Source organism: Gymnodraco acuticeps, unplaced genomic scaffold (assembly GCF_902827175.1).
Source record: "Gymnodraco acuticeps unplaced genomic scaffold, fGymAcu1.1, whole genome shotgun sequence".
Taxonomy (NCBI): domain Eukaryota; kingdom Metazoa; phylum Chordata; class Actinopteri; order Perciformes; family Bathydraconidae; genus Gymnodraco; species Gymnodraco acuticeps.
This window is the reverse complement of record NW_022991244.1, coordinates 813485-839491: the sequence shown is the minus strand read 5'-3', so window position 1 is coordinate 839491 and position 26007 is coordinate 813485. Positions and strand designations below refer to the sequence as shown.

At 40.2% G+C, this 26007-nt stretch overlaps 4 protein-coding genes across 10 annotated transcripts in view; 1 reads left to right on the top strand and 3 right to left on the bottom strand.

Moving 5' to 3' along the window:
* aqp7 (aquaporin 7) overlaps nucleotides 1-3081 on the bottom strand; it is a 30913-nt gene extending 27832 nt beyond the window's left edge. For both annotated transcript variants that reach the window (XM_034239488.1, XM_034239487.1), the window contains exons 1-5: nucleotides 2732-3081; nucleotides 1896-2022; nucleotides 1673-1810; nucleotides 1435-1553; nucleotides 1092-1309 (exon numbers count right to left, since the gene is read on the bottom strand). In XM_034239488.1, coding sequence (XP_034095379.1) covers nucleotides 1092-1309; nucleotides 1435-1553; nucleotides 1673-1810; nucleotides 1896-2022; nucleotides 2732-2869 — 740 coding nt within the window. In that variant the 5' untranslated portion in view covers nucleotides 2870-3081. The remainder of the gene's footprint in view (nucleotides 1-1091; nucleotides 1310-1434; nucleotides 1554-1672; nucleotides 1811-1895; nucleotides 2023-2731) is intronic.
* Nucleotides 3082-9169: 6088 nt separating this feature from the next.
* Nucleotides 9170-10399, bottom strand: LOC117561915. Its single transcript, XM_034239581.1, has one exon. It carries the CDS (start codon nucleotides 10397-10399, stop codon nucleotides 9407-9409), a length of 993 nt encoding a protein of 330 aa, XP_034095472.1. The 3' UTR covers nucleotides 9170-9406.
* A 5369-nt stretch (nucleotides 10400-15768) lies between these two features.
* zgc:64106 (uncharacterized protein LOC393348 homolog) lies at nucleotides 15769-22965 on the top strand. Its single transcript, XM_034239515.1, has 6 exons — nucleotides 15769-16040; nucleotides 18437-18676; nucleotides 19209-19298; nucleotides 19438-19626; nucleotides 20283-20392; nucleotides 22223-22965. The coding sequence occupies exons 1-6, from the start codon at nucleotides 15884-15886 to the stop codon at nucleotides 22400-22402; spliced, it is 966 nt and encodes a 321-aa protein (XP_034095406.1). The 5' UTR covers nucleotides 15769-15883; the 3' UTR covers nucleotides 22403-22965.
* On the bottom strand, nucleotides 22719-24895 carry mlnl (motilin-like). 6 transcript variants are annotated; one of them, XM_034239535.1, is made up of 5 exons: nucleotides 24687-24895; nucleotides 24035-24160; nucleotides 23268-23366; nucleotides 23032-23137; nucleotides 22719-22855 (listed from the first exon to the last, which is right to left on the bottom strand). In XM_034239535.1, exons 2-5 carry the CDS (start codon nucleotides 24152-24154, stop codon nucleotides 22848-22850), a joined length of 333 nt encoding a protein of 110 aa, XP_034095426.1. In that variant the 5' UTR covers nucleotides 24155-24160; nucleotides 24687-24895; the 3' UTR covers nucleotides 22719-22847. The 6 variants fall into 6 exon arrangements, with proteins under 6 accessions (XP_034095426.1, XP_034095425.1, XP_034095427.1 ...); XM_034239534.1 differs by having other exon boundaries at nucleotides 24035-24165; nucleotides 24687-24894; XM_034239536.1 differs by lacking the exon at nucleotides 24687-24895 and adding an exon at nucleotides 24564-24648 and having other exon boundaries at nucleotides 24035-24165.
* Nucleotides 24896-26007: the final 1112 nt, after the last annotated feature.

The following is a 26007-nucleotide window of genomic DNA, read 5'->3' as shown; positions in this document are numbered from 1 at the left end:
TGTCATTTTTTCTCATACTGATATTCTGAACAATCTGTGCTGTTGTATTTGCTGTAAAGTGTCTCTACTGTAGGCTATTTTTATTATATGTACAGCACTTTGGCTCGACCAAAAATCGTTTATAAATGTGCTATATAAATAAAACTTGATTTGATTTGATCTAGTGTATAAAACTCCCCCACTACTTAGACTATTCCTTGCACCCCTCTAGCATAAGCCCGAATGGTCTCAAACATATTGCGTCAGTAACGTGCACTTGTTGTTACAGCAGGATCAGTTTGTGTGTTGTGGACACGACCGGTAGATTTTCGCAATCCGTGTTCTCAACATGCTTACTTTAACATAATTGTTCATGGTCGGGCTAAGCCATTTCTTGGTATGGCTGTAGCCTACCCCAGCCATACCCTGGCGCCGCCACTGCAAACAGATAACAGTCAACTATTAGAAAAGTACAGGATGAATACAAAACTTTGTTTTGCATAAATATTTGGTCACAATATTAGGATATTCTGCCTATAATCAGTAATGAGTTTCAACTCCCATTTTTGTTACCTTACATCAAATAAAGATTTTGGGAAAAGTGTGAAAAAAGCTGAAAAATATCCAAAACTACTGTAACTTTGAACTATTTAATAACACTCATTTAGGCTCTATATATAATGTATTGGTCTGTTGATGTAATGTCTTCATTTCCATTCACTGAGCCTCCCCTAAAACTATGACAAGTTTTATAGCATAGATTGAGCAACTTGTTCAAGTATATGTACTATCTATCATCATGAGTTATTTATTTTTATATAAACAAGCTGTTAATCATCCATCAACAAGTGGAAACAGTTGAATTGTAAATCTCAAAATAAGTTGTTAAAGAGTTACAAATACTCCCAAAATGATGCGTACAGACAACCAAGTAAATTGTTAACTAATGTGTTTTCCACTTGCATTGTTTGAAACCACTAGTAGTGCCCTCTATGTATGAACAAGCATCTCTGCTCAGAACAGAATAATAATTAACAGAGATGTTTTGCCCTCAAATGAACCCAAAGTGACATACAGAAATGTCCCCAGAAGCCAAAATATCATGTATGTACCTGAACACGTCCATCCCCCATCCTGCTACGGCAGTGAAGAGCCTGGGTGCGATGTCTCTGGTGGGGTTGATAGCATATCCGCTGTTTCTTCCCATAGAGATGCCGATGAGCAGCACCAGCAGACCAACTGCGATGGGCTCCGTGCCCGCTGCTGCCGGTTTGTTCCTCTGGTCGGACAACGCCATCAAGCAAAGCAGAAGCAAGGCTGTGCCCAACACCTGGCATAAACAAAAAAAGAAGCTTAACATACATTGCTGTGTATAGAACAATACAACAAGAACACATTTTGAGCGCAGAATGATTGTAATAAAGCTGTAATCCTCTAATTCAATTTCATGGCTACCTGATCAATGAATCCCCCCATCAAGGAGAGGTATGGTGCGGGGTAGGTGGCAAAGATACCAGCTGTGGCCAGTTCCCCGGTTACAGTCAGGTTTCCTCCACAATATTCATGTATGGCATCTGCATATGGAAACAATATAAATAAGACAGATACCCTTAGATGTTGTACTAAAACAATTGAATAGCTATGATATATGGACAAGGAGAAGTGAATAAACAAACATGCAGTGTGTACTAACCGTAATAGACGCCATATATGGTCCCCGCTGCCAGAAATGACCCCAATAGTTGTGCAAAAATATACAGAGGCAGCATCTTCCAGCTGAGCCGGCCGAACATACACATTGTGAATGACACTGCTGCATTCATGTGAGCCCCTGATGGAGTACAGATGATGAGTTGTGAAATTTTTTCATAGTTCTTATTATATATATAACTGTTTACAAAGGTCACTCCTCATACCTGAGACTTTCCCTCCAACATGAACCCCCATAGCAACACCCAGTCCAAAGCCCAGGTTGATGCTGAGGTACTCTCCAAACGCTCCCTGCCCCGTCACTACCTGGGCCACAGACCCCAGACCAAACACCTGCACACAGAGAGAAGGGGTCAAGCACAGGCAAAGCCACAGAAGACACAGAAAGAGCAGCAGGGTTAGGGGGAAGCTTCCAGAAAGCATAACAGCAAACTGGATTTGAAATGTAACAAAACACGATGGATACTTAATCAATAAGTGCCAATAAGTCAGCATTTCGGCCAGGCGTCCGGAATGTAAGAAAACAATGAGTGTTTTGTAACTAAACTGAATTATTTCATTTACTTTTTAAACTGAAAGCTACTGTGGTGCATGTGAAATTAAAGCTGACTCTGAAAAACATTCAGGGGAAACAGGAAACATGTGGTTCCTTCTCCGAAGGTCAAGTGTACTTAGGGTGAGAGTGACTTCAGTTTTTCCAAGTAAAGCCTGGCTGTGTTCCAAGTATGGGCTTGATTTGCTACTAAACGTAATGTGACTTTTGCACCCACCCACTGCCTGACCATTCCTCTGGTAACATTTCCAGGTTCACCCACATTAACCCACCAATCCTCAACCCAGGACCCCCCCATGTGACTGGAATGTGCCTTTGTGTGTGTGTGAGAGGGGGTGTGTGTTATCAGGGACAAGAGCATGACTTATTAATGGCACATTGCTGTTACAGATAAACATACAAAACAGAAAGAAGAGCTCATATAAGTGGCAGCAGAATGATGGATGTTAAAGGTTAAAATCACACATTATAGCAACAAGCTTTTCTTACCATCATGACATATGTGCATAGGGTTTCAGCAAGTCCAACACGAACACATTCATTCCTTAGCCAAACTTTGGGTTGAGTTGCATTGAATCTTTTCTGCTGAGAGACCTCCAGTTCTAATGCCTGCTCCAAATCCTTCATTATTTCTTCTTCTTCTTTCCTTCTTTTCCTGTTTTTGGTTTGTAAGAGTTTTCTTATTTGGCAAGAATAAAGTTCAAGCTCCCTTGAAGAATATATGTGGTTCCTCCTCCAGTGTCACACCGTACTCCGAAAAAAAGACTCACTCTTTCTGTTGCAACCCTCCCTCTCTAGCCTCTTCCTTTTTACTCCGTCTTTCTTTGTGTCTGTCTCCCTCTATCTGTCACACATCCCCATTAGGATCTGTTCCCTTTTTATAGCCTTAACCCAACCCCCTCCTCTTGGATAGGTTTAAACACAGACTGTATGACCCATCCCCCCAATAGCTTTGCATTTTTCCAGGATCACTCCAATCAATAGGCCAGGTGTCATGGAACAAATTGCTGTGCTGAATAAAAAGAAAACGTTCCTACCTTATATAACTGTCTAAGAAATAGAAGCTTTAAAAAATATCAACATCTAAAGTTAAATATATCAGGGTCTTCCCACATATGGCTATTTTAATTGTAATGCTTTATCAGATAGTGTTTATCTGCAATATGTGTAGGTTTTACAATAGCAAAGATATACTTACATGTTACAGGATGTTCTTCTGGAAATGTTAATCAGTCTGTTGATTGTATTATGTTAATATGCATAAATGATGCGCATTGAAGAACTACTCAGATCCTGTTATTAAGTACAAGTAGAAGTACCACAGTGTAGAAATACTCAGTTACAAGTAAAAGTCCTGCCTTTAAAATCTTACTCAAGTAAAAGTACCAAAGTATAAGCATCAATATGTTCTTAAAGTACCAAAAGTAAAAGTATTCATTATTCAGATTGGTCCATTTCAGAAATATATAATGTATTTTGATTATAATTATTGATGCATTAATGTTTTTATCAAAGCTGGTAAAGGTGCAGCTAGTTTTATTTCCTTTGTTTGCTGCAGGGTAACTTGTGAATTTTACTCAAGGTGTAACTAAAGTCTTATTGAAGTGTTGTTTGTATTTCACATTCAAATCTGCAAGTGGATTAAAAGTACACTATTTACCTCTGAATTGTAGTGTGGTAGAAGAACAAAGTAGCAAAATATTGAAATACTCAAGTAAAGTACAAGTCTCTCAAAATTGTACTTATTTTAACACCGCTGTGTGCATATTATTTAAAACGTGTGTGTGTTTGTATCCTGTAAAGTTTCCGGTATGTCATTTGACCATGTTACGGTGATTTTGTATATTTCCACATCAATAGCAAGAGAATTGGAGGTAAACAAATCAATTCAACGTAAAGCAAGCCTATTGATTAATAGGAGGACTTAATTAACTACAGTCTCTTATCTGCAAGTGGAAATGTACCAAAATCTTCCTCCAACTCCACGAGTAGTTTTCACATGTTAGCATTGCATTTCCCACACTGCTGATTTTGGAAATTGCTTGTGATTATTAGATGATACATTGAAACTATGTAATGGTGCAACTAATCAAATCAAGTTTTATTAATATAGCACATTTATAAACGATTTTTGGTCGAGCCAAAGTGCTGTACATATAATAAAAATAGCCTACGGTAGAGACACTTTACAGCAAATACAACAGCACAGATTGTTCAGAATATCAGTATGAGAAAAAACGACACCTAAACAAAAGCATAAGAAGTCTCCAGGTAACAAACAAAAAAATGCTGACTACTGTTTATTCACTTTAAGTGTCAAGTGTCCCCTGGAAAGAATAGAATAGAATCGGAGGGATGAAACCCTCTTTAATGGACACACATGCAGAGCAAACAGCACAAACAGTGAAATGTGTTCTCTGCTTTTAACCCATCCTAGTACAAGGAGTCTAGTACTAGGAGTCCCATCATGTGATGATTTATGACTGATCTGTGCAACTTGGACCATTTATTTTGCTAGAAATGTGTTGCAGATGTTCCAGATTACATTATAAATGGTATCAATGAAACTGTGTTTGTCTGTTTTCAGGGGTGAATAACACCCCTTGACCTCTGCCAAAAATTAGCATTAGTAGGGCAACCTTGCCATGCCGTAATCACTTCTGTAAATCTTCTGTCTGATACCAATGAGTAGTCATCAGTATCTGACTATCCCGCAAAACGATATGTAAACGAGTAAAACAAACGACACCAGACACTTTGATCATGGCCGTGGTAAGACGTTCATCAGACTTCAACCCATAATCCCACAGAGGTCGGTGCAGCAATGATTTTCGTTTCTGTAAATCTAGTTTAAATTATGTTTTATTTAATTTTTTTTCCAAAGTAGCAGTTCTCAGATATATTTCCATTATGCCAACCATAAACACAAATAGAAAAAATCTCAGAAATCTAAATGTGATGCAACTGTATTTCTACAGGCCAGCATGACATCAACAGTTACATCTCACTGTACGTACAGGCCAAATAAAGCAGTATTCTATGAATGATTTAGTATTATTAATACATATGTAATTGTTTTTTTGACTGTGTTAATGCAGTAGCAATACAATTATCACAAATTAAAATGCCTAATGACTCCATTAGTCATCAGATAAAGCAGTCAGCTAAAGGAAATGACAGGGTACTAACAACCTTATTTAACTCAAAGCAGTGGCGGTTCTAGACCAATTTGACTGGGGGGGCCAGGCTGGGGCCAGTTATTTTCTGAGGGGGGCACAATAAATGCAGGACGAAAAAGACAAAGACAGTATGAAGTAATTGTGCATAAGAAAACAATGCAATACAGTTATTGGTATTTGTTTCATTACACATATTTATTTCAGATACTTATAGTTACAGTTTTTACGTTCTAATCGGCTAACAGTGCCTTGGTTAAAGAGCCTGTTGCTGTTTATTTATAGAATTCTTTAAAACCAATATTATCTTCTTAAACTTGTATGGTAGTCAGGAGCATCACTTTCTAATGTGTATTGATATATTTAGAGGGAGGGGATCTAAAGTAATGCTTTAAAATTCAGATTAGATTAATTTCTACCATTTTCTTAAATTCATGGTAGTTTCAGTAATCCCATGGTAATTGAGGACACAAGTTATCTAAATGACTAATGTCATCTTTATGGCTTTCAGAAAGGACAGGAGACCGACAGGTGACTAGCAAAGGACTAGCAGCAGCAGCAGCAGCATGATGATGATGATGTTGTTTTAGAAACATCCATTGCAAATACATGGAATTCAATAAACATTGAATAGCATATCATGCAGTTTGTCTGTGCCTTTTCCTCCGTTTGCTGTGCTGCCTCCTAGTCGCCACCATGGTTTGCTGTGCTGCCTGGGGATGCTCAAATCGCTCCGAGAAAGGAGTACGAATGTACGGCTTCCCCACTGACACGGAGCGGAGGAAAAAATGTCTGGCTCAAGTCAGCAGGAGCAATTTCAAGACCAACAGCAAAAAAATATGTGATGTAATTATATACAAACACTGCATTTGCACTTTTTCACAAAACGAAAACCACACCATTGGGAAAGCTTAATGTTTTGTTTAATACAAAAAACAGGGAAAGGCTTGAAAAACACAGAGTTGAGACTCAGGGTGCAGGGTGAGGGTCTCAGTGCAGGTATTCAGGCTCCATTGAATCCCCCTCTGGTTCTTGTGCTGAAAGAGGGAGTAACAGACAGGAGAAAGGGTTATACACACCTATATAGCACACCTATTGGATGTGAAATTGCCTTGGGGAGATAAGGTGTTTACTTATATAAAACAGTAGTAATAAACTTAAAGGTGGGGTAGGTAAGTTTCAGAAACCGGCTCGAGTGCACTAAAATTTGAAAGTACACAGCCGAAAAGAATCCGCCCCTTCCTTCAGACTTTCTTACAGAGCACCTCCTCCAACACACATGAACGCGCACATGACGTCAGCAGACTGGTGAAAGTGGCCGCCTGTTGCTGGCGAGTCATTGAAGTACTGCTGCAATGCACGCCCAATGATGGCACGCCCAATGGATTTTTTATGGATTTTTTGTCAAAGCACTTAAGATATTCATTGCTATCGGATTGTTAAGAGCATTCAATGGAATATAACAAAAAGTGTATCTCGAGCCGGTTTCTCAAACTTACCTACCCCACCTTTAACTTGTGTTTTCACTCTCACTTAAGTCCCTCTCTCTTTGCCATCAATCCAAAATCAGCTGAGCTGCAACATTATACAGACATGTAATAATCAACATAATCACTCTTACACGCATCAAAGTTATATTTATCTAATATTTAACTCCCTCCACCCCCGCATACAATCCCGTTTAGAAGCCCCTCTTCTCTAATTCAACAACGTTGGACGAAATGACATTAAGAGAACGGAATTTACAATTAAAAGGCTGTTCAACGTGTATTGCTATACTTGCTTCGGTATCCTAGCTTAATCTGTTATCTGTAAACGTTCCCTAAATCTACTAATTTAGGGATAATCCACTGACATGCTTTAATACACATGTTAATTTGAATCAGATGTACTGATAATATCCGCAATATAAATCTTTAAACTTCTTCTTACCTGTAAAGTCAACCGAACAACAAATATTTGCCAGTGAGGGATATGGTGTGAAGCTTTTCCAGACGCGTGGTGTTGACAGCAAATCAGGTCTTCTCTTTGAGTGCATTTAAGATGTTTATTTGGATTGCAGGATGATGACAGCAAAACAAGAGCCGGGTGTTTAACTGATAACTAAACAACTAACTGTGATAAAGAAATAAACTGAAATTAACTCAAAACAAACAGAAAATAAGCGAAAACACACACGTGGTGAAAAACTGTGTGGCTTCCCTCTGGTGATTCCCAATCCCTAATGCTGTGCACAGGTGTGTCCTCCCTAAATAGTAGGCTGTACCCTGAAATTGGCTGAGTCCCCGCCTATGCCCAGGTCAATTCAGTAGTATCACAGCACCTTCATATACAAATATTAAAATACATCAAATTGGCTGCAACACACCAGCTCCTAATTGTTACTGTATAATAACATAACAATTCAACAACATACAAAACATTGCAGCCAAATAGAATAGTCCATATCAGTATTCTCAATCCATAATGTTCATTGTTCATGTAGATAATCCAATAGGGTTGGTAACCCCAATAATAGATGTTGGGTTTCAGTCTTTATTCAGCTTCCAATAGAAGACAGATCTTCGTGATTGGTCGCTCCAGTATGTTGTACTTCGTCCGGACTTTAACCGACCGCACAAGTCCCTGTCTGTCGGGAAAGGTCTGCAGTACCTTGCCCAACAGCCAGGATCCGCGAGGGGCATTAGAGTCCGCTACGATGACAATGTCTCCTGTGACAAGGTTCCTCTTGTCCTTTGGCCACCGTTGTCTCTCTTGCAACAGTGGTACATACTCCTGAATCCATCTGTGCCAAAAGAGATTGGCAAGGAATTGAACTTGCCTCCATCGTCGTTTGGAGTAGGAGTCATTTTTGTCAAAAAGCCTGGGTGGTAGAGAAGGTTTGCCTTTTAACAAGAGAATGTGATTTGGAGTCAGGGGTTCGAGATCATTTGGATCCTGAGGTTTTTGTAATGGGACGGTCATTCAATATGGCTTCCACTTCGCACAGGAGTGTTTGTAGTCCTTCATCATCCAAATGTTGCTGATAAAGAATAGAGTTCAGCACTTTCCTGACCATGCAAATTACTCTTTCCCATACTCCATGATGGGATGCGGCTGGAGTGTTGAAACTCCATTTCACTCCAGAATGAAGCAGTGAGTTTTGAATTTTCTGATGGTTCAAATGAGATAGAGCTTCTCTCAGCTCACGTTCTGCTCCAACAAAGTTGGTTCCGTTGTCTGATTTGATGTGTGATACTTGGCCTCGCCTGGAAATGAATCTGCGTATTGCATTTATGCAAGAACTGGTGTCCAATGAATAGGCCACTTCCAGATGGACTGCCCGACTGGCCATGCAGGTGAAGATAACTCCATAGCGTTTGATGAGGCTGCGGCCTCTCTTCACTTCAAACGGCCAAAAATAGTCAATGCCCACATTTGTGAATGGTGGAAGATCAGATTGCAGTCTTTCTTTTGGCAAATCTGCCATCTTTTGTTCACCCAGCTTTCCCCTATATCGTCTGCAGACAACACAGGAAGAGAGGATCTTTCTAGCAGCAGCATTTGCTCTGGTGATCCAGTATTATCGACGAAGTCTGGAAGGTAGGTGATTTCTTCCACAGTGTCCTAACTGTTCATAAATGTGGCGTAAGATTAGAGTGACGATATGTTGGTCCTTAGCAAGAATGACTGGATGTTTTGTGTCTTCAGGCATTGCTCCTTTGCTAAGCCTACCTCCCACTCTCAAGATTCCTTGATTCAGCACCGGATCAAGTTTATAAATGTGACTGCTTTTCTTCACTGCAGATGTTCCCTTTTTCAAAGCAGTGATTTCATCACTAAACTTGTCCATTTGGCAGTACTGAATGATGACACTTTCTGCCGCGTCAATATCTTCAGGAAATAAGACGTGACCACCCATTGTGGCTCTGAATCTTTTCATGTCCTCTTCCTCTTTGTTCTTTTGTTGAGTTGGGTCAAGTCCACTGCTGGACAGAGAAGCTTGTATTTATTTTCTCTTTTGACTCAACAACTGCAACGTCTTTCTCAGCTGGAGAAACCACGCAACTGAGATCTTAAGCCTTTTCCACGAGGAGAAGTGGGTTATCAGTTGATTTACTGCATTCTGTGGGTCTTCATCAGAGATGTTATTTGTTGCATTTGGTGCATCATTAATGATGACAGTATTAACTGAAACTTCTCCTCTAACCTCTGGGTCATCACTGCTGATGGAAGTTGAATCCAAGATGTTAAGAGGCCATTCCTCTTCACTCTTGGAAAGAAACTCTGGGCCATGGATCCATCTGCTGCAAGTGAGAAGGTGTTCAACTTTCACCCCACGAGAGGCCTCATCAGCTGGGTTCCGTTTTGTGTCAACGTACCTCCATTGTGAGATGTCTGTGGCTTCTCTTATAGCAGAGACCCTATTGGCAACAAAGGTGTGAAAGCGCTTTGTTTCGTTCCTGATGTACTTTAACACTGTTGTGCTGTCTGTCCAGAAGATTGAGTTTTCCAGCTCTAGTTGCAACTCTGCTTTCAGGAGTCTGTCAACTCTCGCTGCCAGCACAGCAGCTGTTAGTTCCATCCTTGGGATTGTCACATTCTTTAGAGGAGCAACTCGTGCCTTTCCGAGAACGAAAGTTACATGGATCTTCTCATCATCACTCTGCAGCCTCAAGTATGAAACTGTGCCATAGCCGTTCTCGCTGGCGTCAGAGAAATGATGTAGTTGGGCACTTGTGAGCTGTCCAAATCCTTTGGGTTTAAAACATCTCGGCACACTGAAAGTGCTGAGTCTTCTTAGATCTTCTAGCCACCCCACCCACTGCAACTGGTAGTTTTGAGGAATGTGCTCATCCCAACTGTAGCTCATCTTACAGAGGTTTTGCAGCATTATCTTGACAGGTAAGGTGAAGGGTGCTAAAAATCCAATGGGGTCGTAGACCGAGCTCACCACCGACAGGATACCTCTTCTTGTGAATGGCCTTTCTTGGACTGCCATCTTGAACCTAAAGGTGTCTGGGACTGCAGTGGTGCGCAGAAACTGAGTTCTTTCGACAGGAAGGCTGTCTGTCGAAATCCAGTTCTTTCACTTCCTTGGCTCTTTTCTCCACATCAATGGCTTCCAACACTGACCTGCTGTTGCTGATCCATTTCAGCAGTTGGAATCCTCCCAACTGGCATAGAGCGGTCAGGTCTGTAACCAAAGACATGGCTTCTGCCTCTGAAGACAAGGATTTCAAGCAATCGTCCACATAAAAGTTCTGCTTGATGGTGTCTGTTACATGAACTGGGAAGTCTGCTTTGTGGTCTTCAGCCGTTTTTTTAAGGGCGAAACTGGCACAGCTGGGCGATGATATTGCACCAAACAGATGAACAGTCATTCTGTACTCAGTGAGCGGCTGTGTCAGATCACCTCTTGGCCACCATAGGAAGCGAAGAAAGTCTACATCCTGTTTTGCCACTTGGACTTGATGATACATAGCTTTTATGTCAGCCATAACTGCTATAGAGTTTAGGCGAAACCTTGTGAGAACTCCGAGCAAGGAATTTGTCAAGTCAGGTCCCTGGAGTAGTTTAGTGTTGAGTGACACACCTTTGTAGCTTGCCGCACAGTCAAATACCACTCTCAGAGTTTTCTTTTTAGGATGGTACACCCCATGATGCGGGATGTACCACACCTTTCCTTCTTTTCCTTTCACCTGATGCTCTGGCACACTCTCTGCATAGCCGTTGTTTATGACATCAAGAAAGTTGGTGTATTCCTCTTTGAATGTTGGATTTCTCTCCAATTTCCTTTTTAGGCAGAGGACCCTTTGCTCAGCAAGATGGCGGTTGTTGGGCATGACAACATTGTCCTCTTCTCTAAAAGGCAACTTCAAGCAGTAATGTCCATTATTGAGTTCAGCTGAAGTGTTGGCAATTTGCATGAACTTAAGATCTTCTATGGACATTTCTGGCTTGTCTTCTGCTGATTTCTCATTGAAATCATGGTTGTACTGCTTCACCAGCAGTTCCTCTATGTGAGCAATGGATATGCGGTTGGCTGTGACTGTGGGGCAGCTACTCCCACTCTCATTGCCTCCTCTCAATGGTCCGTTGACAACCCATCCCAATAGGGTTCTAACAGCGTAAGGTCCTTTACCCCTGCTGTTTATCACTTCCCATGGCTCCATTACTTCTGGAGAGTTAGTTCCAATTAACAGCTCCACATCAGCATTGATAGCAGGAATTTCCACAGAGTCCAAGTATGGCCAAGCATACAAGTCTTCCTGTTGTGGGATGTTATTACGAGTCACAGGCATCTTGCGTTGGGTGTACACATCAGGCAACTCAATATAGATGTTACCATTGAGTGCAGCTACCTCTAATCCTGAGATGACGTGACTGTTGACAAAGCTTTCTTTATTCATTGTTTTCATCAGGAATTTAGTGTTCCTTCCTCTCACCTTTAGCTTCCTCATCAGTTGCTCAGAGCAGAAAGTAGATGAGCTGCCGGGATCTAGAAATGCATAGGTCTTTAGAATTGTGCTGCCTTTCTTTGCGTTGATCTTTACAGGCACAATTGACAAGACGCAATCCTGTGCTCCGGCTCCTATATGGCCACATGTCTTGGGAGTAGTGGCTTGACTCATCCTTGTTGCTTCTTGCTGTGAGTCCTTTGACTTGATTTCTTTCCATTCCTTTGCATGGATATGGAGAATGCTAGGATGTTTCAGGTTACACAACTTACAAGACAGCCGACTGTGACAATCTTTACTCATGTGTCCAACTGATAGACATCCAAAACAAGCACCTTTCATTTTTAGGAAATCAATTTTATCCCGATGCTGCTTCTTTTCCATCTTGGGGCACACTTCCAATCTGTGGCCCTCTTCACACAGCAGACAAAGTCCCTTTGTTGACTTATCAGGTAAGTATTTCTCCTTTTGAGTTTCAGAGTTAACAGCTGCCACAGATGTAGCGAAACTGCTTCCTTTCTCCTTTATGCATCCCTGTGACACTTTATTTCCAACTTTGAATTTTGAGAATGAGACAACTGTGTCTTGAATGTCTCCATACAGTGGGTCAGATGCAATGCACTTGTCTCTCAATAAAATTGACCAAGTCACTGAAACCTGCTTGACGATGGCGTCTCTCCTGATGTTCAAAAGCAATGTTTCTCCATTTTTCCCTCAGTTTGTATGGTAACTTCATGATTATAGCACGTATGTTTGATGGCATATTCATTTCTGACATGTAGCTTATGTCCTCCATAGCGTTACAGCAGACGCGTAGGAATAGTGAAAATGCTTGTAAGGCTTTGATGTCCTCTGACTTCAGTGGTGCCCATCCAAGTGCTTTTTCCATATATGCAGTGGCTATTTTTTGCTCATTTCCAAAGCGTTCTTCTAAAAGCATTCTTGCTCTTTGATACCCCCTGTCAGATGGCATGTGTTGACAGCTCTTGACCAGCTCTCTAGGTTGCCCTCGAGTGTACTGCTCCAGGTAGTATAAGCAGTCTACACTGCAAGCAGCTTTTCCTTCCACTCCATTTTCAAAAGCTCTGACAAATAAGTTGTACTCAAGAGGGTTTCCATCAAACACTGGTATGTCCCTTGGGGGTAATGATAATGAAGACTGCTGTTGCACTAGTAATGCTGTGATGTCGTTTTGCTTTTGCATGATGGTGAAAATATTGCCTTGGTCCGGTTCCTCCCTGTTTTGGTTTGATTGCTGTGATGGCTGTGCAGTTGGATATGACTGACGAGATCTTTGAGGCATTCTGCCTTGGTCCTCATCGACTTGGATACATTGCTGTTGTGTATATGCACTGGGATATGACTGCAAAGACCTTTGAGGCATGCTTGGGATGTGATTTGAAGCATACGTTTTTGATCTGGTTCCTTGTGAAATGGTTTATTTGCGCCGTGCCCCTGTTCCACTTGGCATTGTAGCTGCAGTATTGCACTGGTTGTATGGATCCTGTAGCTGCTGAGACTGTAATGGCATTGCAGCTTTAGCAGCTCCTGTTGGTGGATTGTACTGGTTGTATGGATTTTGATGTGATTGAGTGGGTTTTGTAGTTTTACTGCCTCCTGTTGGTGGATGATTGTATTGACAGTTTGGCTCCAATAATTGTGCTTTCATTGACATAGCAGTTTTACTGCCTCCTGTTGGTGGATGATTGACGGTACAACTTGAAGTTTGTGGAACAAATGGCACAGCAGAGGGTTTGAGAGCAGACTTGTGTTTTGACACATATGAATTTGTTCCATTTGTGACTCCTATGTCAGACCCTCTGTTTCGGAGTACTGTGACTTTTGCTGTCTGCGCAGCAATCTGACTTTGCACTTCAAGCAATTCCCTTTTCTTCCTAATTTGAGCCTCCAGCTCATGCTTTTCCTTGAGAGCAGCCTCCAAAGCCAGGAGCGCAGCCCTTTCAGCCTCTGCCTTGATACGTGCAGAGCACGTTGTTGACCTTGAGGACCTTGAATGGCCAGAGCTTCCACCTGACACATTTGTTTTGTCACCAATGTTAGAAATACTGTCATTTGGCCCAATATTATCCAGCTCCTCATTTGCATGTAACACATAATTGTCATCATCCACAACCTGTATGCATTTCTCCCTGTTTGCATGGAACACATAATTTTCATCATCCACAACCTGTATGCATTTCTCCCTGTTGGCATGGACCCATTTTTCCATTTTGTGTATTACTCCTTTAACATTGTGCATTTGATTTTGAAACCATTCCGTTTGTTTAAACATTTCATCCTCAGGCAACAAAGGTTTTAATGACTCATGCAACATAGTTTCCCCAGACAGTTTCCACAACATTTCATGTTTGATTTGCATGTCAGAAACATTTCCATCTGAAATCATCATTTGTTCCAATTCCTTTGCCATTTTACACAATTGCTTTATCCCAGAATTCCTATCCTTTTGCATAGATAATATCTTTGCTTCCGCTGCTTTATATGTGAGTTTAGCTGTCCTTTTACCAAGCCCATCCTCCTTTTCAGTTTGATTGACAGCAGCGTTAATTTCTGCGTTCATTTCCTGATTTTCCTCGTTACTCATGGCCATTATTTAGCAATCCACGGAGGCTTTGTTTAGAATTACTTTATGGGATTTGCCTGTATCCCGTTGCGTGAAGGCCACTCTCCTCCGCAACCTTTTATTCATTCATAAATACTCCTACCGTGACTTTGATGTTTGGTCCGTCCCCGTTCCTCTTGCGGGTGCGTAACGTGGATTTAAGTCGGGAACAGTCAATGAATACAGCGCTGTCCTCCTGTGTCCATCCGTCTTTGGAAGCAAGTTTTTCAACAAATGTAAAGGCAACCGAACAACAAATATTTGCCAGTGAGGGATATGGTGTGAAGCTTTTCCAGACGCGTGGTGTTGACAGCAAATCAGGTATTCTCTTTGAGTGCATTTAAGATGTTTATTTGGATTGCAGGATGATGACAGCAAAACAAGAGCCGGGTGTTTAACTGATAACTAAACAACTCACTGTGATAAAGAAATAAACTGAAATTAACTCAAAACAAACAGAAAATAAGCGAAAACACGCACGTGGTGAAAAACTGTGTGGCTTCCCTCTGGTGATTCCCAATCCCTAATGCTGTGCACCTGTGTCCTCCCTAAATAGTAGGCTGTACCCTGAAATTGGCTGAGTCCCCGCCTATGCCCAGGTCAATTCAGTAGTATCACAGCACCTTCATATACAAATATTAAAATACATCAAATTGGCTACAACATTACCTTTAAAAATCCGTCACGAATGGTCTATTATACTGCAACTCTACAGCTCTGCTAGCCTTGGCGCTAACTTCCGGGGAACGATTGAGAGGCTCCACGATCCGCCATTGCTGTAAAAAAGTGGTCCATTGGCGTGAACGGAGATGACGTAACTCTCAATCTTTTTGCATGATGCATGTTCCTCATTTCCATAGCACTATAGAATGCCCAGGAAACTGAGACATTGTTCATGAGCCAGAGACAATTTCACAGTCGTACAGTTAAACATTTGGAAGTGGTTGAGTCAAAAGGAATGTCCAAATCTGCCTTTTTTTGTATAACATCGACACACATTCAATACTGGAAAAAGTATGACAATACTTACTTTCCAAAAAAAAGGAAAAGTATTGACACCACACTGGGAAAATACTTCAATTGAAGGATCTATTGTATAGTAATTTACCTTTTGAATGCAGGGCTTGTACTTTTTGTTTAGTGAACTCATCAATGTAATTAATTTTATAGATTTTATAGGATTTTTTATAGAGCATTGTGAAGAAAAATGTAAACCAGATGTTGGTGTGACGTGAAGTTTACACCCTCCTTTAAATGAAGCACAGCCCCTCTCTGCCCTCTCTTGACTAACAGTTGCTGAATGTTTTAGGCACACCTATAGCCTACTCAGATATACCAAACCGGCCAGCTGCTCCTGTCCTCAATCATTTCTTGCTGACAGACGTTGAGCTCTGACTGTGCAATGCATTGGTTTGATTTATTTTATAACCCGATGTGGGTACTGTCCACGGCTGTGCTGGCGCTCGTAGTGCGGATCCAGCGCAGAGGGAGCTGGGACCCGCAGTCCTGTAGCGTGCGGCTGAAGGGAAAGACTGCCATAGTGACAGGAGCCAACACAGGTCGGTCCATTTAACGCGTTCATTCTGCAGGACTGTAACAAGGGTTTGGCATGCACTAACGCAAAGTTACCAATATTAATGTGGCAAAAAGTCAGTGTTAGTCAATGGAAAGTCCTGTTATTTATATGTTTCCCTCTTCCTAAAACCTGGTTCAAGCGTTTCTTTGAACAGCAGTTTGGACTTTGGATTAAACAGGAAATGCCATTGGGAGGAACATTCTGACTCTCCTCTGACCATGAATTTGGTCGTAAACAGTCTAGGGTTTAACAAACTATTAAAAGCATGTGTAGTAATTTTCCGTAATCAATAAAAAAAACAAAGAGTCTAAAGGTTACGTTTTTTTGTGATGATTAGACTGCTAACAGAGAAGATATTGATGGATTCTATTTGACTGATCAATAACTGAAATTGGTCTTGAAACACAAACGACAACTCCAACCGCAGTAAGGTTTATGCTACAACCTCATTTTCATTTTCATTTAAAAAATCAATAAAAAAGTCTATAGGCCTACGCGCCTTTCTCCAAGGCTAACGGACACAGAACAACCACAAATACTCAATAAAAATACTCAATAACTTCCATGTCAGGCAGTGCAATGCTACCACAATCACTTCAAACATTAATGGTCTCCTACAAAACACTATCTGAATCATTTTGGAGATTTTCTTTTGTGGAAAATGTTCAAAACCCACCTGTTACCAGAATCACAAATTGTCTCATTCTGGTTTAACTACATCAACAAGTTGGAAATAATATTACTTTTTGCATAATTTCGGGGATTTTTTTCTTGTGGTAAACATAATAAAACTCCACTGTAATTTAATGCTACCTAAATTGTTTCACATTTCAATGTTGTCTTGTTGGTTAAACTGAACCAATAGGTTTTGAAAAAATATGCATTTGCTCAGTCATGGTTAACATCATTAATGGAAAATATATAACTTAAATATCATACAGTGAAGGGTGGCCAAAATCTCTTCATACATTATTGTTGTTAATATGTTTGTTATATTACAAAAAAATATTGGTGGAATTTTCAATTACGTTTTACAATTGTTCTTCTCATTATGGTCTTCTGTTGGTTGTACTAAACAAACATATGAGGAAATTGGTCCTTTTTCTCCATCACATCACAACTTTAATGTTGTTGTGCGTCTACAGAATATGAAGCTGCCAAGACATTTGGACCACTAGCTGGAGGAAAGCTCCCTGTGTCCTTTAGAAATATCTGGATTTAAGCCTGACTGGAATCCTTTAAAATAATTTTAGCCATATAGCCGAGAGTGTTGAGAGCCATTAGTGGTGTTTTACCAGTTCTTGGATGGGACAGGAGACTGACTTCGAATCGATTCGGACTTGGCGACCATTTATGTATGTCATAACCTGTTAGTGTGTAGTATAACCAGCAGAAGACCATTCACGTGTGACATGAGAAGCACTACACTGCAAAAACGTGATGTTACAAGAACATTTTATACCAGAAATGTTCACCCAAATTAGCATATTTCTTCAGAACTTCAGCAGCAGCATATATGAGCTTGTGGCAGTAACTGACAATATTGATTAAGCTCATCAGAGAAGTTGTGGTTTCTGAACCAGTTCTGTTGGTATGTCAACACAATGCAACCATCACCTTGCCACCTTTTCTCATACAACTTGTATGTGTTCTCTTCTGCCTCACTTACCTATAACCTATCTGCCCAGGTTATGCATTGAGATCAAACAAGACAGAATAACTTCAGACGATTTTAGTTGGCAGACTCACACGTTTCCCCATGAGTTCTTCAAGTAAAAAACTTCAAGAGATACAATTCCCCAGCAAGTTCATAATCTATCTTAGTTCTAACATCTAGCTGGCACCTGGGCTCAAAATTAGATGAATACAGCAGTTTAGTGACAGGATGAAACTTCAACCCTGCAAACACGGCCATTTGTGACCACTTGAAGCCCGGAACTGAGTCAGTGTAAACATGAAGAATTTTCTGTAGGATGATAAAATAGAAATAATTTCTCCAGAGGATCAGATTTTAAGACCTCTATTTAAAACGAGCAATGGACAAGGGCTTAAAACGCCAGCACATACTGGTAACTTTTCATATTCCACTTATAAGACAACAAACCTGCCAGAAATCACTTGAGGATATAGACTCAAGGAACTTGACCTGGTAGACACAGGGACTACCTGCAAACTCTGCAAACATAGACAGCACTTTTTTAATGAAAGCATAAAAGGACAGATAACCAACCCTACCTGTTTATTTAGATTTGAGTACACAACCCCAGGCTTGCATTTGTTCCACAAAACTACATGACTCAACATGCTTAAAATAGAGCCCTGAAAAGCTGATGTTATCACGTATTGCAAACCAAAGTTGTGCTCTCTTTGACTCTCTAGGAATTGGGAAGTTCATTGCCTTGGACTTTGCACGTCGCGGGGCCCGTGTTATTCTGGCCTGCCGAAGCCAGGCCCGGGGGTCAGCGGCGCTTGAAGAAATCAGGGAGAAAACCGGAAACTCTGATGTGCACCTGCGTCTGGTGGATGTGTCTTCTCTGGACTCGGTCAGGGAGTTTGCTGAGGGGATTCTCAAAGAGGAAGAAGCGCTCCACATCCTTGTCAACAATGCTGCAGTATCAGGTGACAACATGCTTTAATAGCTAAACTGGAATTATAAGTAAGCAACCACAACTTTTAACAAGAGTTACTGATAAATTCCATTCAGTATAAAAATGCAATACAATATGTAATATCATGCTATCGGAATTCTACTCAATCTTAAAGGTATACCCCCTGGACATTTCGATAATCATCAAAAAAAGATGATTTGGACAAAAAGATGCTGCATATTTGGGCTAAATCAAAGATTGAAAACGTTATAATGGACTCAAATACTCATTCCACAATGGAAAAATCCAGTCACCATGTGTTACACATCTGGAAGTAAAGAAAAGACATGCCGGTTGGAGTCTCTAACCAAAATACTTTTGCAAACTGACACCCACTGCTATTTATAAGACAACTAACCATACTACAAACAGACCCAGCTCAAAAATGCAATATAATGTGATGCCATATCAGCAACAAGTTCGTTTTGAGAAAACATTATCTCCTCATGACCTGACTGTGTGTTTATGTGTACATTTAAATCTTACCTAATTTCAACCATCAGGCTTACCTAGGGAGATAACCAAAGACGGGTTTGATGCTTCTTTTGCCACAAACCACCTGGGACCGTTCCTCCTCACCAACCTGCTCCTGGGTAAGACTCTGCAGTCTCACTTTATTACAGAAGCTTTATTGTGGATATGAACTGACTATCACGGGTCATTTTTATGTAAATATTTATAATAAACAACATCTTTCTCTCTGCTTCTTTTCCCTTTTCTGACTCACTCCAGACCTGATGAAGCATTCTGCTCCGGCACGCATTGTCACCCTCTCCTCGGTCAACCACAAGAAGGGCGAAGTGGACTTCTCTCACTTTCGCGGCGAGAACCTCAACTATTTCATGGATATTGTCTACAACCACACGAAGCTGCACAATATCATCTGTACCAACGAGCTAGCACGCAGGCTAGAAGGGACAGGTAGGATCAAATGAAGATGTTTTTTGGATTATCAATCATCAGTATGGATAATGCATGGGCTTTCCTGTTGAACAAGTGCTACAAAAAGTAAAGTCTGGGTTTTCAGAAGCAATGAAGATCAGTAAATAACACATCGGGAAAAATAGAAGAAATTCACCTTTTTTATATTGTAAGCTGCTTTTTGGTTGTGACCGGTCATTTACTAAATGCTTACTTAAGACTGCGTGTGACTTGTTTTTAAGTACTAGAAGAATTGTCAACCTTTACTGATCACACATCTAAGTGTATTTATTTCGGCCATTTGAACTTATAGTTAGTCATCCTAAATGAAGCAGATGAAGGCTCACAGGCATTCTTTTAGCAAAACAGCTGAAACTAATTTTCTAAGTCTGTTTTTCATCTGTGTGTGTGTGTGTGTGTGTGTGTGTGTGTGTGTGTGTGTGGTGTGTGTGTGTGTGTGTGTGTGTGTGTGTGTGGTGTGTGTGTGTGTGTGTGTGTGTGTGTGTGTGTGTGTGTGTGTGTGTGTGTGTGTGTGTGTGTGTGTGTGTGTGTGGTGTGTGTGTGTGTGTGTGTGTGTGTGTGTGTGTGTGTGTGTGTGTGTGTGTGTGTGTGTGTGTGTGTGTGTGTGTGTGTGTGTGTGTGTGTGTGTCCTGCAGATGTCACCGCAAACTCCGTCCACCCTGGTATTGTCACGACTGAAGTGTTGAGACACTATCCCTGGGGTGTTCGTTTTCTTTTCAACCTCATTGGATTTTTCTTTTTCAAGGTCAGTACTGTGTTGCATTATACGTTGCAGAGTCAATGTCCACATTCATGTCTCCACTGTCTTCATGTCTTGCAACCATCAAGGTAGAATGTGATTGATTAATGTTCAGGAGCATCCTTTTGTTATATGAAGCCACTCCACTAGTTGGCTGGCTTTAGAGGTAAAAGACTTGTTTGGTGAATCAATATTGTGAATTTGTATTAAGTCAATCATCGTCTGCTTGCTCACTTAGAGAGGCAATAGGTTTATTTACAAGAAAACTTGTGTTATATTCCTTTAACTGGAGGCTAGACATACTACAACTGAACCTTTCAGTATTAAACACTTAATATATTTGGGAACTCCTTGACATAAAATAACAAACCATCATCCATATAAAGTAGGGCATCTGGATATAGAATTAAAAGCCACCATAGGCCAAACTCTAATTAGAAGTCAGGATGTTTGGAGTTGACATTTTGGAATAATTGGCTAAGACACTGTGTCCACTCTGCAGTATAAGATATGTTATTAATGATTAGCTCTGACAGCCAGGACTGAAGGTCAATGTGCAAAGATGACTAGCTGATCACACATCAAAGTAATACTATGCTTAAAAGCCCATTTGCGTTTCACATCTGGTAGTATGAACTGAATGTATTCATCATGCTTCCAGGGAAACTGTTGTTCATTACAGGCTTTGTTCCAGACCTCCAGCAAGTCAGTGAGAGTCAGCCCTTAAAACAACAATTTGGAATCATTACAACCTAGATTTATATGTTGAAATTAAGTGGCTGTGATATCGGAACATAGTGTCTTTACTTAAAAGTTCAAGAAACTCACTGCCACCTGAAATCAAACAGAAATGGGTTTAAATAAGTCAACAATGTATATTAGGAAACGTGTATGTTTTTGTGGGTGAAACTGGAGGAGAAGGCATTTCAATTGGTCCCTCGGGAAAACAGTGAACTGTGAAAACATCAAGGAAGGTGCAATTACAGATTAACTGAGAAGTTGTTCTGTAAACTTGAATGGAGGTTTGGAAGAGAACATGATGTGTTACAGCTTAGTTTTGTCTTGTTGAAAAATGTCTAACCGACTGCAGTGTTTTCTCAGAATTGCCATCACATTGTTTATGTGTGTTTATACAAATAGCTTACTGGAACACACCGATAACAGCATTATGTAGCAGAAAAAAATCCATGTTGGAAGAAGTACTCAGATCCTTTACTTAAGAAAAAGTACAAATGTATATACAATATGCATAATGGATCTTTTCAAAGTATAATGTTAAATTGTTTATTATCTGATCCTGTGTTTGATACATGTAAGAGCATTTTAGTATTGTAGTTTGTGAATGTTGGACTGTTGAATTGAGATACTTGAAATACTGTGTAGATGTACAGTACTGCATATACCATATCAGCTAATAATGTGTTCTTAAATATACAAAGTAGTAACTGTTCAAATAAATGTAGAGTATAATATTTGCCTCTGAAATGTAGCAGAATAGAATTATAAAGTAGCATTACATGGAAATACTCAAGTAAAGTACAGAATACTTTACTTGAGTAAATATACTTAGTTACTTTCTACCACTGGTCAAAAGTAACCATACATTCAGCTTTCACATCTGGAATCCATTTGCCCGTCTTTGCGGTAGGTCTGTTTCTGTTTTTCATCCATTCCAAACTCTGTGTGTATCTAAGCTTAACATCTGGTTATACTATACACACATCAGTGAGGAGATAACTTCTTGGCTGCATATCTGTACCGGCGCAGATAATATCTGTCCTTTTTGTTAACTGTGCTCTCACATTGGTTCCTTCACCACTCTTGTGTTCCTCTCAGACTCCAGAGGAGGGTGCAGTCAGCTCGATCTACTGTGCGTTGGCAGAGGAAATGGAGGGGATAACTGGGAAGTATTGTGACTGCGACTGCCACTTGGTCCTCCCCGCCCCTTTAGCTCGAGACGCTGCCCTCGCGGTCAAGGACTTTGAGATCTGCGAGAGGCTGACATCAAAGCTCTGAGACAACTATCAGGCAAACGGAGGCTTGATAACAGAAACGGGGTCAAATTCCACCCTCACCTCTTGAGTGAAAACTTGATTTGATGTGTCTTTAAAATCATCAGGAGATGTTTCTGAATACAATTTGATTGAAGTAATTTTAAACTCAATTAAAAAAATTGCTTTTTGCTTTTTTGTGAACACTATACCAAATATGTAATGTCGCTTTCATTCAGGTTTGATAACCAGTTAACTAAAAAGGGGTTTCGTGAGACATGCTGACATCATGCGGCCAACTCATACTTCCATTCTTCTTCTTCAGAAAATGACAACAGAAGTTCAATACAGTATGTGAACATTCACTTCCCATTTATTGGATGATTCATTAAAGCATAATAAAACATTTGAGCATTCAGTGCTTTTTGAACAGTTTGTACAGCGTTCATCCCCTGGTGTCTTCACCCTGGCTATTTGGCTGTGGAGACAGAGATAAAGAAAGAACAGCATAAGGTTTTGATCCAATCACTATCACTTGTAAGTGTGTATTATAAATATGTTTGAATAATAAAAGAAGATACAAGGCCATGTTGTACTGTAGGTTTGCTTTTTTTTTAATAGACTCTATACTGTCCATCTTCTTAAACACTTTACCTTTCTGATGTTCCTCCACTATATCATGGATGATCTCTTCGATGACCGGAGCAACCTGAACTAGCTGTTCGGGTGAAAGACGGATGGCAATCTCCACAGTTTTATCCTGGACAAACAGAAGAAGAAGTGTTAATGGCCTGTATTCAACATTTCTGTGGTGAAAACAATATTGTGGGTCAGAGCTGTGTGTGTGTGTGTTTCTGAGTGTGTGTTTGTGTGTGAGTGTGTGTGCTCACAGGATTGCCATGTTCCACCTCAGGAAGCTGTTGGACTGTAACCTCTTCAAACTGACCGTCCTCTGATCGAGGCTCCATGTCCTTTCTACCTTCTTTCTCCTGCAGCATACAAACACACATTTACACAACAATAAAAACCTACTGTCATACAGTTAGGAAAAACAAACGTGAAAGAAAATGGAAAACTACAATGAGACAGTTTGGACTTCTAATGACATCTCCATTCATTCTGTCTTTGTCCAGTATAAAGAGCCACAATGCTTACAGAAATCCCTCTAACAATACTAATGTTTTTGTTTCCTCAGCCTATAGTTTGTCACCTTCACACTGATTCTGCTTGACCTATTTCTCTAACTTAATTATTCATATTTTGTAAAATTAAAGTACCCAACTAGACATCTCAAACAAAATATTAATCCGGATTTGATATTCCATCTTTCCAGTTGGATAACATTGACTCACAGTTGCAAAAAGTGGAGATGTGTTTTCATTAGCAAGTATAGATTGCTATTTATTTATGCATGTTATTCTATTCATTGATTCGTTGTTTGGCAATTAAATGTCTTAAACGAAATAGAGATGTGTTGTTGTCCAATTAAAACCCAAATATCGGGGCGAATCTCATAACTGAGAAACTGATATCAAGTAAATCCACAGGACAAAAAAATTGAAGAAAAAGCTCTTATGAGAGTTTAGTGGGAGTATGAGTGCGGTGACATCACAACTGTGACTCAGGCTCTCCGTCCAATCAGACACGAGCTGCTTACCTTCATCAGCATCATCTCTTTGGGACTGAAGAAGGTGATGTGTCCCTCCGTCCTCTCAGCCAGCAGCACCACTAGGCACGCCAGCACCAAACAACCTGTCACTGCTCCACGCATGCTCATTCTGCTCTGTTCTGGACACACACACACACACACACACACACACACACACACACACACACACACACACACACACACACACATTCAAATACAAATACATTACATATAGGCACACACATGCAGAACAATGTTTCCACACCAACATGGGGTGGCACTGAGGCCAAGTCACTTACAGAATTTTCTTTTAGCAGTTGGAAAGACTCAAAATAGGTCAAACAAAATCTAAATTAGACAGTGAGTGTGTGTGCCAGATAACTAAGTTTAGAGTAACAAGGACACATGTCATTATGCAAGGGTCGACAAATAGTTGATAGAGAAAGAAAGAGGCGGGGGGAGTAGGTGGGGGGGGGGAGAGGCGTGGAATAACAAACAACAAGCAAGATAAGAGAATGAGTGGACCAGCCATACTTACAACAGCAAGACAGCTCTGTACACAATGTAAGACAGGACGTCGCAGAGAAGAAAGACAGGAGCAACAGACAGCGGGGGTTAGAGACTGGAGGGTGAGTGAGAGGAGAAGACATATGTTACTCACGTGCTGTGTCAGCTTTGGTCAGTTGTTTAAAGAACTGTGCGTTAGGATGAGCAGGGCTGAACTGTTCTGAGCGTCTGCTTGTCCCGGGCAGCCTTTATACCGAGCCCTCTCCTGATCCCTGAGATTTTACTGACCTCCCTCACATCCGCTCCTCAACAGGCTCCTTCAGCACTCTCCTCCATGCTCCTGGAAACACACATATTACTCAGGAATCTGGCTTTCGTATTAGTTATTAGGGTAGTAAGCCTGCCATGCTGTTACTTAGTTGACCTTTAACACGAATGACAATAGGAGACATTGATGAGAAAAAGGAAAAGGAAGATTAATTTGAAAGAAGATAAACCAGAAGAACAACTTGGTTAAAAGTGAATGTGTGAATTTGACATGAGTTAAAGAATAAAAGTATTAGCACCAAATTATATGAAAACTAAAATGGCTCATTATGCTGTATTCAGGGAATTTCTAAATTATACTTTTTAATATTATTTCCTATGCGTTACACAGATGGATATCCACAAAAATAGTACATAAATAAAAATGAAAAATACATATATTAAAATAATCAAATCAATATTATCTAAAAGCACAAAAAAGCAGGAATACATAAACAAAAAGTGTTAAGGCTAAATTAAAGTGAAATCTTTATACATCATTAAAATGTCAATGTAGGAGATAGTAGGACTTATTTAAATGAACTTATATAAAGTGTATCTGCTGTGTCAAAATTAAATAGAGTTATCAAATATATGTAGTGGAGTGGAGTGGAGATAATAAAGTGGAAAAAGTGGAAAACGTGGAAAACTCAAGTACAGAACTTTGGTAAAAGTACTAAAAGAAACTTGTCGCATATTGACTGGGGATTTTGTGTGAGCTACAGGACACATGTGTTCCTCACATACTGAAAAGGGTTGATATGATAGTGAAATGTTACACAGAAATCTCTTCTTATCATGCATGACAGCAATCAAACACATTTTCCGGAATGTAACCTTCATATGAAGAAGATAAAACTAACTCATTCATAACTCATTTTAAAACCGACTACTGCTAACTGAGAAGCAAAATCTGTGCCTTTCAGTCCCCAAGTTAAATATGGAAACAAATTATAGCGAGTAAGATGCTTGAATTTGATTTCACTTAGGTGAAAGTACCGTCATATGTTTCATTAAAAATGATAAATGTGGGAGTTTTTTATGCAAGATTTTGAATGATCAATTGGTGATAAATGATTGGTAGATTCATTAAATAGTAGACAGACAATGAATCTTAAACTGTTTTGAAACTGGAGTGATACTTTTAAAAAAAATGGTAAAACACAAAA